Here is a 14,656-nt window from a genome sequence, read left to right on the forward strand (position 1 = left end):
GTATGCAGATGACACTCAGCTCTCTGTTTCCATGCATCCAAATGAGGTTTCCAACTTAGTCTTGTCTCCTAGCTGTAAAAAGCTGTATAAATAACTTTCCCAGAAATGTATATAAAAATCAAATGTTGCTCTCTCATGAGGCTATACAAAAACTTGACCAGATTTACTTCAAAATAAAATACGTAGGCATCCATATAGTGTTTTAGTTGTCACAGTTGGAGTCTGTATGGTTTAGTTAATTGCCTGTGGCTTCACTTGTGAGTTCAGACCAACACATGCTCCACGTTTGAGCGATGAATTAAAAAGAATATTTTTGATGCTACTGAGCTGCAAAGAGTTGCTCTCGAACTTCAGAGTTTTAACATCTACAGTAACCACACCTTAACCAATAAATTGTAACTTTTTTACATGTATCTGTTTTTGTATGCAGTAAGGATGTCCCCATAAAGTTTCTGTTTCAGATCAGATCCGGGTACTTTAATACTGGGTATCTACAAATATCATCCCAAGCTAATACTTTGATCAGTGTATATGTGAAAGTTGCCTAGAGATTATTCAGGTTAATATAATTGGTCCAATGATCTTGAGAGATGGAATAGATCAAACAACTGTCATTCAACATGTAGTTAATGAGCTTCAGAGTTATTGGTGGGGAAGTTTTTGAACTTTAGAAAGAGCCAGGCTAGCTGCTTTCCCATGCTAAAAGTCTTTTTGCTACGCTAGGCTAACCAGATCTCTACTGCAGCGTTGTGATTGACACACAGACATGAGACCAGTCATCTTCTAATCTCACTCGCTGAAGAATGAGCATATGTTTCAAAATGTTCAACTGTTTCTTTAAAAAACTTATTTTATTGATACTAGTGTGGTTTATCAAACATTACTGTTCTCAGAATCAATCCAAAAGGGTTTTGGATATTTGAGTAGTATTAATCAATTTTAAAATACATACATTGGATCATCTGCATCATATTAATCATATTAGAGAATGCTAACCATGTCTTATGCCTAGCATTTAATTAACCTCCACAATTCCTTAGTCATTCTCCTACTTTAAGCAAATGCAATAATGTAGGTGGAGGTTACATCAGCTCTATCTAAAAGCAGGTGCTTCACCGTGTCTTACCTGGAATCATGCTGTTGAAGGCGATGGTGCGCTGGCCGATGAAGTCCTGGCCGATGGGGTCATGATCCCACACGAGGAAACGCACCAAGGCTAGCTCCGGCATGTGGACCGTGAACACCAGAGTCTCCTCCCACATTGGATTGAACCCTACGGGACCATCCCCAGAGAGGGAGGGGTGGAGGAGAGGGGGTGTGTGGGGGGAGGAGATGTAGGACAACGGAAATGTGAAAGAAAAGAAGACATATTAAGAAAGACAGCAGGAGAGAGAGAAAGAGAGACAGAGAGTGAAGAAGAGAGAAGTTTGGCAGATAAATACAGAAGGAGCAGAAGAGTGATAGAGACAGAGGGCAGAGAGAGTGGATGTTCCAGAAGAGTCAGAGAGCAATTCAGCACTCATCAATTATTCAGTGTGTGTGTGTGTGTGTGTGTGTGTGTGTGTGTGTGTGTGTGTAGACTGAGAGGTGCTGCCTGTGCACGTCTCCTCATGCTGAGCTCATCAATTATAGATCAGAACCCATACTGACAGCTTAAACACACACACAAACACACTCACAGTGGAGAGAGTCACATTCAGCCAATGCATCGCTCTAATCAGCACATAAATACATTAATCACATGTCAAAGCACAACAAACCACAGCTCTCCTCGCGCAAACACCAGAACATCATGTGTGGCTCAGTTCACAGAAAACAGCAATGAAAGCAGCAACAATCTGGCAAGTGACTCCACGGATCTGAATTGATTTTGCTCTAAAAATCAGTTTTTTTCAGTTTTAGAGAGTAACGTGACACCAGATTGAGAAGCAGTGTTTTGCTGCCCTCTTTGGTTGAAAGTTTCAAGCCTGTTTAACCTGCGATAAGTGTGGTCAGAAAAGTGTTCTGCTTTTACAAGCTATTTGAAAATCTGACAGGTTGAAGTTAACATTTAAAGATGATCACCTGATCATATTTGATAGACTCTGGACCATGACAAATGTATTTTGAGTAGTTATAATTCCAATTTGACTGGTCATAATTTTAATTCAAGATGCCTGCAATTAGTAAGAAGATAATCCAAAATCCTCAAAAAGGTTTCCACAGGTCAGGCATCATTTTAAGATCTCTATAATGAAGTAAAAAAAAAAAGCCTTCAGGCCCTTTTATCATTTATTGGACTGATGGGATTCACATTTAAGATGTCCTCACAGCATAAAGTCAAAAACTTAATACAAGATATCTATAATTATATTTTCACCAGTAAGAATTATTAATTGAGTTGTATGGGGAACGCTCTTAGGGATATCTACAATTCAATGTTTTCAAGCTGAAATGTGAATTCCAGATGTCTACATTTGTCTACATCATGACTATTCAAATAATGTAGTTTTGACTAATGATTTCCATTTTAAAAATCTGCCATTTAGTACATTTAAAGATGTGTTAATTAGCTTTCTGAGTATCTCAAACTAAGATTTGACTTGTCAGAATTCACTGTAGATATCTGGAACTGAATCAATAAGCAATGGTGCACTTTTTTTGTAACTGAAGCCTTCTGGCTTAAATTTGGGGTCTGTTTATAGTCTGAGAAGTATTGACCAATAATGCTTGAGTAGCTGGTAAAAAATTTGTGAGGAGAGCGACACAGATGATACACACTGGCCAGAATACAATCTTGGACTCCACTAGCTATTGTCTGTCAACAATTGAGCTTTTTATTATCTTTTTGAGTAACGTATTATAATAATATAGATATTAGTTTATAGGAATTAGCTGAGCTGAGCGGTGCACAGTAGAGGAGGCCCTAGATTCTCCAGTTAACAGGCTGGATTCAGATACTGGGTCTAGATCTCTTTGTGATACAGTGATGATGTGCTGCTTTAGAAATTTCAGGAAGTATTTTTGACCTCTCAGCTGCTTAACGTTACATTTGGTGAATTTGGCAATAAAGATCTAAATGATCATTTACTTAGTGGTCTTCTGTGTTTCAACAAATAAAACATCTCATCCAAATATCAATCTTTTATTTAATCTGCTATGCTGTGCTCCTTCTTTAGTTATCTATTGTTCATCACTGTATTCATCCATTTGGTTGCGTTTCATGATTTCATTTGTTTGGTTGGTTGTTATTAGTTGTGTGTGCAGTTAGTAGTTAAATAAACCTTTTATTTATTAAGAACTTCATTATGAGGTTTGTATATATGAAGTATTACATCCTCTATTGATGAGCCAAGAACTAAGTAGCAACCTCCAGAATTGAGACTGAATTATTTCACTTAGTTCAAGTCTGTCATTTGGTATAAATACTTCTGACAACACAAAGTTAAGCACAATAACTGTAGGTTAGCTAGGGATGATGACTGGTAGTTCTTGCTGGCTAGCAGGCCCTCACATTTGCAAAAACATTTTTGAAAATGTTGTGTGTGTATGGTTGATGAGAAATTATATTATGTTTACAACATATACCTTTATAACTACAAGGAGAGAGGGAGATATTCATTACATCAAGAGCTGCTGGAATGAGCAAAGTCAAAGAGAAACTGACCTTTTAATAGCTACTAAAAATAGTCTTATAAATCTCTCTTTCCTCACTGTCCTTCAAATATTAGACCTCATATACATTGATACCTGTACAGTATAAAAACACTTTCAACCACTTGGAAATTGTCCTGTTCCACAAATAATATTTCGGGTGGATCATTGGATTATTTTTAATGGATTGTAACCTGATTGAGCTCAAACTCTTATAGGAAACATGGATTACATATCTGACTTTTAGCGTAGAAATCTCACTGCTTTCACTGCTGGTTGTGTTATGCAAAGAGCAAAAACAGCTGGTATGATGGAAGCAGCTTTACTAGACTTTTGCTATCTCTCTAAATGTGGACTTGCATGTAAAATCTGATTAATATCAACTCACTATTGCTCATTGTGGCAAAAGGCAGACTTGATCACAATGAGTTTATGTAGATACATGAACCTGAGTAATTCATGTCTCCATCTACTCACCATTATCATCTACCACTCTGGTCTGCTCCTTGCAGCAGTCAACTGGGAGGCCGATGATCTCCACCTCAACGAAGGGATCAATGATCTGACAGAGAGACATAACACAGTATCAGCTTGTTGCTTCATACTGATGTTCTGCTGAAAAGCTCCTTTCTAAGACCTTTCGATGATCACAATCCATTACTTCTTGGTTTGGTTTTTTAAACTGTGGAATAATCTGATTTAAACGACTGTGTTGAACTATCATTCAGTGAAGGTTGACACACTTCTTGGTTCCTGTAAAAACTCTTTTGTCAAACTCCCTGGTATTGCTTTCTCGAAATTTTGTTAAAAAATTATTTTACTGATTTATCATTGTACTCCTACAGCACTGTCTGACAACTGGCATTTGAATAAAGGAAAAGCAGAAGGATCAAAAACCAAAGCAGCAGAACTAAGAGATGTCATCTTTTTTTTATTGCACACATTTTTTTCTCTAGCAAATCATGGCGCTTAAATCACCCACAATGCAACTCCAAAACAGACAATTCACTTTTCCAAATTTTCAGATTTGGTTATGCTCATAGCAGCTGGAGCATCAAAGCCTGCAGCAGAGATGAGCTACAGAGGTCTGGTAAACTTGCTTCTTTCTGACCTGTTTTTGGTGTTCTTTGTAATCTTCAGAACCACCCAAAACTGACTCAAGTAACGTCACTTAAGCAGATTTATCAGACCTCATACAGCTCCCCCTGGAAACACTTCAGGCTTTACACTTGTTTTTTTCACATAAGTAAAAAGTCCCCCTTTAAATGATTTGTCTTTTTTTCATGTAATAGTGCAAAGGGCGTTGAAAAGTTAGCAGTGGTGCAGTAGCTGGTTTTACTTATTCAACTGCTATTATAAACTGAAAGATTCCTCACTCTTAATTAAAACAAAATAATCAAAGTGTGTTTGATATCTTAAAAAAAGTGTTTCACAGACACATACTACAATACTGAACTGAAATATTTAAAAGCATAACATATTACAATATTTTTCCTGATATACTTCCTTTTTTGGCATGTGCATATTTTCATTGTATGTTTAATTACCTTTAAAAAGGCATTACAGTTGTTTCTGTGTGAGTCCTACCTCTCCTCTGTCTCCCAGCATAGAGTCTTTGGGTTTGGGCAGCTGTTGTCCACTGATGATCTTAAGCACCAGCTGCTTCTTCATCTGACCTGGCAGCGGGTCCTCCAGGTTGGAGTTAAAGGCACCTACAAGAAGGAGACAGGAGGTACTCTGTTTGTAAATTCACAAAATAAGCATTTATACCATTATTATTTACACTGTCAATAATTGCAATCACATTTAAACAGCAAGTAACAGTACAAGTCCATGTTTCTGTGGAGTGTCGAATTTGCAGAAAGGTCTTTGAAACATTTAAAACACGATAAAAGACAAACTCTTTACTAAACATATAAACACAATACAATTAGAAAGCTCATTTAAATAATTACTGAGGTTAGAATAACATTTGCTGCAAATTTCAAAATATCCACAGCACAGTTTATGGGATCAGACTACCTAATAGAGATATGGTTGAAATAAATATTACAACATATAACAACACATAAATAATGGTTTTAAAGGCAACACTGAAGAAGACTGTCCGTTCTCCATTCACCATGGAAGCAGGTGGAGTTGTGCCAAAAATCTTCTTAAAACAAAAATGATCTCTGTACATACAAGCTTTTTAGCACTGTTTCAGAAATAATCTCTGTCCATACTAACACACCAGAAAACAAGTATCTCATGACCATACGCGACACAGTAGAGCTCTGCTGAAGGCATTATCCGTAGTTGGAGAAAGCAATGGCAAAGGAAAAGAAGTCGCTTTACCCACACAAGGGCAGAATCACTAAAGGTCTGCAGACCTTGCTTAATATCGCTTATATGATCTCAAATTAGTTTTAAAAACATAAAACCAAGCTCATGGTTTTCTCTCATTCAAAGGTGCTGGATCGACAGCTAAATTATGCACCCTGCGATCAAAACTCCCCAAACTGCTGATGAAAAAAAAAGAACTCTTGAAGAGTTCCACCTGTGCTGTGTTCATGGACTCACAAAAAAATCAAAATTTTAGAGAGGGGACATAAAATGATACAAAGGGACACACACAGATTGTTATCTGTGATCAGGTCCACCACAGCTGTAACAACAGCAAAGTTGAGTACAGTTTTTGAAGTTGAAAATGTCTATGTGGTTGTTAATGTGTGTGTGTGTGTGTGTGTGTGTGTGTGTGTGTGTGTGTGTGTACAGGGAGTTTATCAACACAGTACTGAATCTTATCAGTTTTCTAACGCTCCAACATCACCAAAAATAAGCAGGACCACTACACAAACTTTATTTTATGCCTAACAGTGCAAAACCAAAATGACAAAAAGAAAACATTCCTGAGGTGTATGTTAAAACAAACTGTATTTTCAACTTTAATGATGTGAATGTACTTTTTTAACATGCTGACCTTCACACATGCAGGCAGGCTTAAGGACGTAGCCACAGTTGCCGTTGCTGTAGAACTTGGCTCTGTTGAGCTGGAGGACGCGGCCCTCGGACTGGTAGTTGAGTGCAACTGAAATCAAAGCCATTCACTTCATTAATGTCAGCAGGCTGAATGTTTTATGTCAATGTGCTGCTGTGGGAAAGAAGAGAGTCAGCAACACTTGAGCTGAACAGAAAATGACCATTCACCTCTCTCCCTGTTTAAACTGTCAGAATTAACAACAGCACTGGCAGTAACCTGGATCATGTGTGACCACTGTGAGTGTAATGGTCAGTGGGGTCGGGTGTAGCTCATACCAAGCTGGCAGCCGGCGTTCCAGAAGGGCTGCGGGTTGAAGTTGGAGGAGTCCACACGGTAAGAGGAGGGGTAGATGCGCGAGAGCTGTCGCTGGTTAAATTGGATGAAGGATGCAGGTTTCTGCTGCATCACCTGGTGGGCTTTGGTTTCACTCAGTGACGACACCTGCCAGCTGCAGTTGGCTGCCAGGGACAACACAGAGACATGTTTGTTTGTCCTCCATCAGGCTCAGAAACTTCTTATTTTATGCTGTTGTTATCATTTTGATTATTCTTAGTTGATTATTATTATTTTGTCAGTGTTCTTTGTTTTGTGTTGCAATAAAAACATTTTTTAAAAAAGATGCTGTGTCTTATTGAGACACAGGGTCTCATTCTCAAGAGAGACCTGTTTCAGACAACGCCTTTTAATTCAGGTGAAAAATAGGTTAGCAATAAAAAGAATCTGAATGGTCATTTGATGCTAATTCCCAAACTTGAATATGTTGAGTGTTCATATCTTAACTACAGTGTTACAGGGCAGTAAATATCTAAATCCAGTTCAAATGTTAAAAACAACAACAACAAAGAAACAGGGGATGGAGAAGAAAGAAGTGCATCAGGCTGGGAGCATGCCAAAAATACTTTTGGTTATTCTGTGACCAGGCTCCCTTACCCCTGTTTGCCCAGTGTTTAGGGAGGAGACACCAGGGGGAATTGAGCTGTATGTGCTGTTTTCATTGTGTCATTCTCCAACACGTGTGTTGATGTGCAGAAAAATCTGTGAAGGGTAACTGATCAAAATACATGTTTGGTGTGAACAAAAGCACATGGGGTTTTGTGGTTATTCTACAACAGTGTGATTCTGGTTTCAAAAAATATAGCCAGCTGATGTGCCGTGTGTAACTGTGACCTGAGAGTGCACAACATCACTCCTGTTAGACACTGCAGATGGAACAGATACCTACTGTATTTACATGTTGAAAAGAACCCTTTGCCTGCAAGCAAAGTCTCTTCACAACATGACATCTTTTTTTTTGTATTATCCAAGCATGAACCTTCTTGTAATTTTGATAGATAGCATCTTTTTAAAACTGCTTGGATTGCTGTTACTGGTGGAAACAGTAGATGCATTTAATTGATTAAGTCTGAAAAGATGCAGACATATTACATAACCGGATCTGGAGAAAAATTAATGATATCATTAGCAGAGAAGTGAAGCTTGATTGAAGAGTCACTCTGGAGACATTGCAGTGTCCCTGCAGTGCAGTTAGCACCAGTTTAGCAGTGCTCAGCTGTCTGAGTAAGTAAAGCTAACAGCTGTGCAGAGAAAACAGCCCTGCTCACCTTGTGCCTCAATATCATAGAGACCCACAGAGCGTGTGTATTTGACCAGATCAGACAGAGCTCGGGATAACTTCATGGTCTTCTTCTTCCTGTGAGGTCAACAGAGATTGACAAAGGTCAGAGGTTATACAGGAGTAAACACAAACATCTAAACTAAGCAGGCAGATAACATTAAGCATGACAGAGCTTATTTACACAGTTAAAAATCCATAATACAAAACATCATATTCATATGAGCTTTGATGTAAATTACTGCATTAATCCATATCAGTAAAATAATTTACATGAACAAAGCAAATGACAACTTACTTTCTTTTGTTAACATCACATCTAGAGGGGACAACACACTCATGTGTCTGTACAACATGCTGTACTAGAGGGTTGTGTATAAGTAGGTATGTTTATCTGTGTGTGCGTGTGCACAGCGTACTTGCTGTGGTGCAAGGGGGCACGGGAGGCGCTGCTTGAACTCTCTTGGTCTGTATCTGTGTCTTCAAAGCTTGATGTCTTCTTCAGCTTGGTTGTCTTTTTCTGCAGAACAAAGAGTTATTAACAAGTGAGGAAGCAAAGAATCCCGAAAAGGTTCTCTTTATCTGTAAAAGGCTTCAAAGCATGTTCACTGGTGAACATGATGATGAAATTTCATTGCAGAATATGTAATAAGATAGGGAAGCACTTTTTATTATTGTCATTATTGATTAATCTACTGATTATTTTTTATGAACCCTTAGGTCTGAAAATTGTTTTAAAAATCATGTCTAATTTCCAGGGTCAACATGTAGGTAATAATGCAGACGACTGATCTCTGGTTAAGTGATAGTAGGTGGGTTTCCATCACAGATTTGGGCAACGCTTAAGAAGTGATATTTTTGAAACGTCAATAAATGATTGCAAGATGAATGTGTTTTCACTGAGTGATGTTCTGCCACTTCTCTTCTGGTAATAACATTCCAAGAAGCATGGTGAAGGATGCTCAAAACATTAGCAGCTTTATTACTATTGCAGCCACTGCACTAGCCGTCATTACTTCCAACTCAAGGCCACGTAGGCGTGTTATGAAGACATCATTGAATACAAGCCCCTTATATGTGGGAGCGACCACATATGAGGGATTTCTTAGAGGTGATAGTCCATGATTTCACAGAGGAATTGTGGATTCAAAACTTCTGGATGATCTGCTCAACTTTTGAAGAGTTATGTGATGCTGTAACAGCTCTTGTAGCTCCTGCTGTATCATGAGGCAGCCAGTTCCTACTGACAAGCACAAAGCCATAGCATCATGTGGCCTATGAAAGCCAAAAAAGGTCCATTGCAGTTTTGCAAAATATGGCCCGAAATACCTTATGCCAGCGTTTAAACATTTTTGCAATAAATGGGAGTTTTTTTTAAATTGACAAGTTCCCATTAGGTGTATTTTATATGCGGAATTTCAATATGCATAGTTCGGGGGTTAATAGGAACAGTGATAAGTTCCACTTCAGCGCTGCACTAAACGGTTCTGTATGGTACATTCAGAGCATTAATATAGCCCCTAACAACACACATCAGCCGCCCTCCTGTTTCCCCCCCAAATTAACACCGTTAGCTTTGTCACAACTGTTGCTGCTGTTAGCACTGTTAGCAACTAGCCACTCAAACACCTCCATGTTTGGAGCCGTGTGCTGACAACCTCTGAATCATAGATGTTATCTGAATATTTTACAGAGCTGCTTTCAAAGAATCGATCTTCAAACACTCTAAATCAAACGTATCTTGTTTTTCCTGTCAACACATTTAAATTGTTTTATTTTGATGTATTGTAAATGTATGATTTTGATGTAATTTTATTGTTCCATGTCATGGTGATGCAACAGCCCACTGCATCACATAATAACACATAATCCACGGTCATAAAATCAAGTTTACACAGCTCTTTTTAAAACAAAATAAATGAAAAATCTCCCTGTGATTAAATGTCATTACTGGAAACTAAGGATGATAAGAATCGGATGATCAATTAATCGGTCATAAAAATTTAATCCAACATTGATCAATCGATAGGCTATGCAATGCTGTCAAAGTATATGTAATATGTTGCTCTGAGCACTGATTGAGGTAGAAATGCATTTGGTATATCTGAAATTAGATTTTTTTTTTTTTTTTTAAATGATAAATTGATTAATCAGTTGTTCATTTTCACCAGTGATCAATGAAGGAAAGTGCTTACAATTTGCAACCCTACTGAAAACTGTTTTTCCTTTCTGTGTTTTCACCACAGACGGAGAATTGGATCGATGTCCAGACTGAGAGCAAACAAAGGAGAGGAGAAATAAAAAGGCCAACCTTGCGTTTGGAGAAGCTCCCCATGAAGGAGCGTCCTGTGCGCTTGTTGCTGCTGGGATTAGCCTCGTCCGCTGTGTCTGTCCCATCCTCACTTTTACCCTGACAGCACAGGAGACAATTAGCATGCTTTTGTTCCAAAATATATATTTGTTGCTGATAGAGGAAAAGAAATCACCCTGACACCTCCTGCTGGTGTTGCATTTCTATCATGTATTGGACTTAACTGATTTAATCATTTGGTTTCTAACTGGTTTCTCTACGAAATAAATCACCATGACTATTTCCTTTGATCTTAAGCCAGACTGAATTAAATGTGAAGCACTGCATCACTCAATGTATAAAAAAAAACAAGACAATTAAGAAGAAAACATCACAACAACAAAATTTCAAAAGACATTCAAGCAATAATAATAAAAAACATTCATATTAAATATGGAGAACCTGTTGAGTTGTGGAAAGCTGCAGAGAGAAGCTCCAGAATTGTAACTGCATGTGAAAGATTTCCACACTAAAAATGATCAGGGTGGACGGCCACATTTATTGAGGAGAAAACAACCATGAGCTCCACACTGTTTGTTCCAGTAGTGCCCTGCCTCACATTTATAGCAACTCATACATTCTCAACACAAACACTCCAACTTAATGGGATGAAAAACGCTGAATTTTTTATGGCTAAAAATCACAAATGCATCTGTTGTCTCTGTTTTCAGCCTTCACAAAATACCAAATATCATAATTGAACTGTGCACACGAATTCATCATATTTTAAAACACAGCTTGTATTTGAAGTGAAAAATGATAAAAAGCAGCAAAAACTAAAGTTAGACAAAATAAAATCTTCTTCAATCTCTCTTTTTCTCTAAACACTGCAGATTGGACCTACAGGTAGAAATGAAGATGGTTTTGGCTGTCCATAATAAAAAGTCTTACAAGATTTTAAATACTTTAGTCAGATAATGAGGTAAACATGAGATGTTGGTAAGTGTCCTGCTTTATCCTGCACAGACAGCAGATCTGGTGAAAAGCTAGCACCAACCTCTGGGGCGGAAAAATGAAGCTAACGCAGAAGTGACGAGAAATGCCATTCCTCTAATGTCCACTTGAGGCTGACTCTAAGAGCAAGTCAATCCTCACAGACCTCAAACTGCCAAACTTCTGATTAGAAAACGACCTGCTCTACCCCTGAGCCAAGGCTACTTCTGCTTGGTTACATGTTACTAATAAATTACTCATGCACACAATCATAGCTAGTTAAGGGATTTGAATTAAAAGAGTTAAAAGATAAATAAAAGGATGGCGGCTGACTTTCCCTTTTTCCTCACAGCAAAATGACACGACACTGTGTGTCCATATATGGTGTGTGTGGAGGTGAAAATGTTGATATTAGTCAGCAGGAGTGTGTTTACCTTGGAGCTGGTTTTGTCTGCGGGCTTCCCAGCAGGAGGGAGGGCTGCGATGGTGAAGCTGTCCGGGTCTTCTCTGTCTCTGATCTTGGACTCCTTCATCAGGTTGTCCAGCTTTTTCTTGGCCATGTTCTCCACCTGCTTCCTGTTGGCTGACGTCTGCAAGAGGAGGAAGAGGAGGATGATATGATCATGACACAAGATGTGGCAGGAACTTTGGAGAGCTCCTATCTGTTGGGAGTTATTGCTGATATTTTTACAATTTCCATGTCCGAAAACAACTTATTGTTTTATGTTAATAGCAAACTGCATATTGTAAAAACTGGCATCTAATGCTGACATGTGGTTAAAAGTCTGGGGTACCTGAGATCAGCTGTGCGAAACATTATGTGAGCAGAGACGAGGGAGGAAACAGCCCTGTGACTTCAGCTCTCTGGATCTGCTACTTCTATCTTTTGCTTTCTTGTCTTTTTTTCTTCTCCCACATACAGGTTTGTCTCCTGGTATTTAACTTGACAATGAGTCTTCATGCAAAAATGCTTAACATTCTCTGGTTTTATTTCATCTTGTGAAAGGCTGCTTGCATGAGTGAAGTTGACTCTTGATCAACAACTACCGCATGTTCTATTGTTCCTGACAATTTTAAATTTGATTTCTGCATTGTTGCCTTCTACATTCTCTCTCTCCAACCTGTAGAATATATCCAGCCCACTGATGGTGTCATGAATCACACTTCAGATTAAGGAGAACCTGCTATTTTGGGTGCTGAACCAATTGATTTTTGGTCAAACGTTCTGAATGTTTCAAGTTTAGGTTTCATTTAATTTGATTTAATTTATCTCAAATATGTAAACAAAGAAAAAAAAAAGAAATGATCATACAAACAAGTAGGCAGACAAAAAAAGTAATATTTACAGAAAATGACAAACATAAAGAAAAATAAATGGTCAAACACTTGATGACTTGGTTAACATTCGAAAAGGAGTGAGAAGTATAGATTTATTTAATCCCACCCCTTCTTTATAAGTCATTAAATTTTACTTAACCCACTTCCTTATTGAGTTAAACCTATAGTCTAACAAACAAAACATATATGCATACACCCACATACCCCAAATCAAATATCTACGGTTTAACATTATTATTACTTACAGAAAAAAAGAGGAAGGTAAACCAGCTCCATGTTGGTGGAAGGTGGGAATGAACGAATAGCTGTTTTGTAATGTAGCCCATTCCAGATTTAAGTATGACATTAAATGATAACATATGGTGAATATGAAAGGGTATTGTGCAGCTGAAACCTCAGAGACAGATATCGAAACATGGTCTGATAACATTAAGATTCAGAACTAATCATGCAGAGTCCTACCAGACTTCACACTTCATAAAGAGCAATGATGGTACAACACATGATGCAGAATGCAGAAATTCTCAGACTGAGTGATGATATGGACAGTTTAGTGATGGAAGTATTTCCACATGTGAGAGCATGACAGAGAATGATAATGGGACATTGCTTACAGGAATCAACTTAAGACCACAGCTCAATACCTTGCAGAGAATAAAATGCACATGCACATGATAGCCACATGGTGGCAGAGTGTATTCATACATCACTTCAGTCTGGAATCAGACCAAAAGCACTAGCAGCATGCTCTGTGAAGAGCGCTCAGTGCAGATTTATTCATGTGGAACTGGGTCCAGTCAGTGCGGTCCATCTGATCTGATGGACACGATGCAGAGTGCTTGAACAACTGAGTGGAACTTAATGATTTATTATGATTACACTTTGTATTATAGCTCTCAGTTTTTCTTACTATTAAGAACTGTTGCTTCAGAGGTTTTAACACCTTGACAAAGACACACTTTGGGCAAATATTGAAAACTCTCTTGGAAATTTGCAAAATGCCCAAAGCGTCGGGACCTAAAGATGATCTCGTCAGAATATTTGTTCAGTAAAGTGAACCAAAAGCCCACACATGCTGCCAGTGTTTGAACTAAACATATTCATTAGGACCTGATGTCGATCTATCATCCAAACATCATCAGTTACAATCCTGCTTTCACACACAGGATGGTTATTTGTTTTTATTTCCTACTTTTTATTGTTTTTTTTTATTGCTGTTGTTGTTATCTATCCTTCATTCATGGCACATTTGATTGTTTTCCATGTTTTTTTTATTTGATTTCTTTAGTCTTTTTACTTTTTTATTTCTTTATATCATACTCGACAGACAGAGCTGCTCGTTATTTTTTTATGGATGTTTTACTGAGGTTGTTATCATATATTATGTATTCTTTCAGCTCGTATGAATGTGAATTCAGGGCATTGCAGTAAAAAAGCTTTATGCTCAGACAATTTTCCCTGAATAAAACATGGGTTCCTGATGATGATGAATAATGAATAAAAAATGAATTACAACATTAGCCTGTTCAAGCCATGTTGGTCCTGATGTGTAAAACGATGTCCACAGTGGTCTGTCTTGTAATATTCGCATATAATCAGCATCAGAGACTGTCCAAACTTAAGGGTAACTTAAGTATTTTCCATTCTGGACACTATTTCCCCATGTTTTTTGTGTCTGAGTGACTAATGGGAAAAACACCTTATGAAATTGCACCGAAATTGAGAGTGTTGTAGCTGACAAATGGTGTATGTCCATATACGTCCACTT

General features: G+C 38.0%; 1 protein-coding gene across 1 annotated transcript in view; it reads right to left on the reverse strand.

The window, feature by feature from the left end:
- Window positions 1-14,656, reverse strand: part of LOC121946732 (1-phosphatidylinositol 4,5-bisphosphate phosphodiesterase eta-2-like) — a 257,118-nt gene that overhangs the window by 15,403 nt on the left and 227,059 nt on the right. The window contains 9 exon segments of the mRNA XM_042491458.1: window positions 1,127-1,273; window positions 4,111-4,195; window positions 5,221-5,345; window positions 6,596-6,703; window positions 6,931-7,113; window positions 8,257-8,345; window positions 8,687-8,787; window positions 10,579-10,677; window positions 11,985-12,140. Of these exon segments, the coding sequence (XP_042347392.1) occupies window positions 1,127-1,273; window positions 4,111-4,195; window positions 5,221-5,345; window positions 6,596-6,703; window positions 6,931-7,113; window positions 8,257-8,345; window positions 8,687-8,787; window positions 10,579-10,677; window positions 11,985-12,140 (1,093 nt within the window).

The sequence above is a fragment of the Plectropomus leopardus genome, chromosome 8 (assembly GCF_008729295.1).
Source record: "Plectropomus leopardus isolate mb chromosome 8, YSFRI_Pleo_2.0, whole genome shotgun sequence".
NCBI classification, from domain to species: domain Eukaryota; kingdom Metazoa; phylum Chordata; class Actinopteri; order Perciformes; family Serranidae; genus Plectropomus; species Plectropomus leopardus.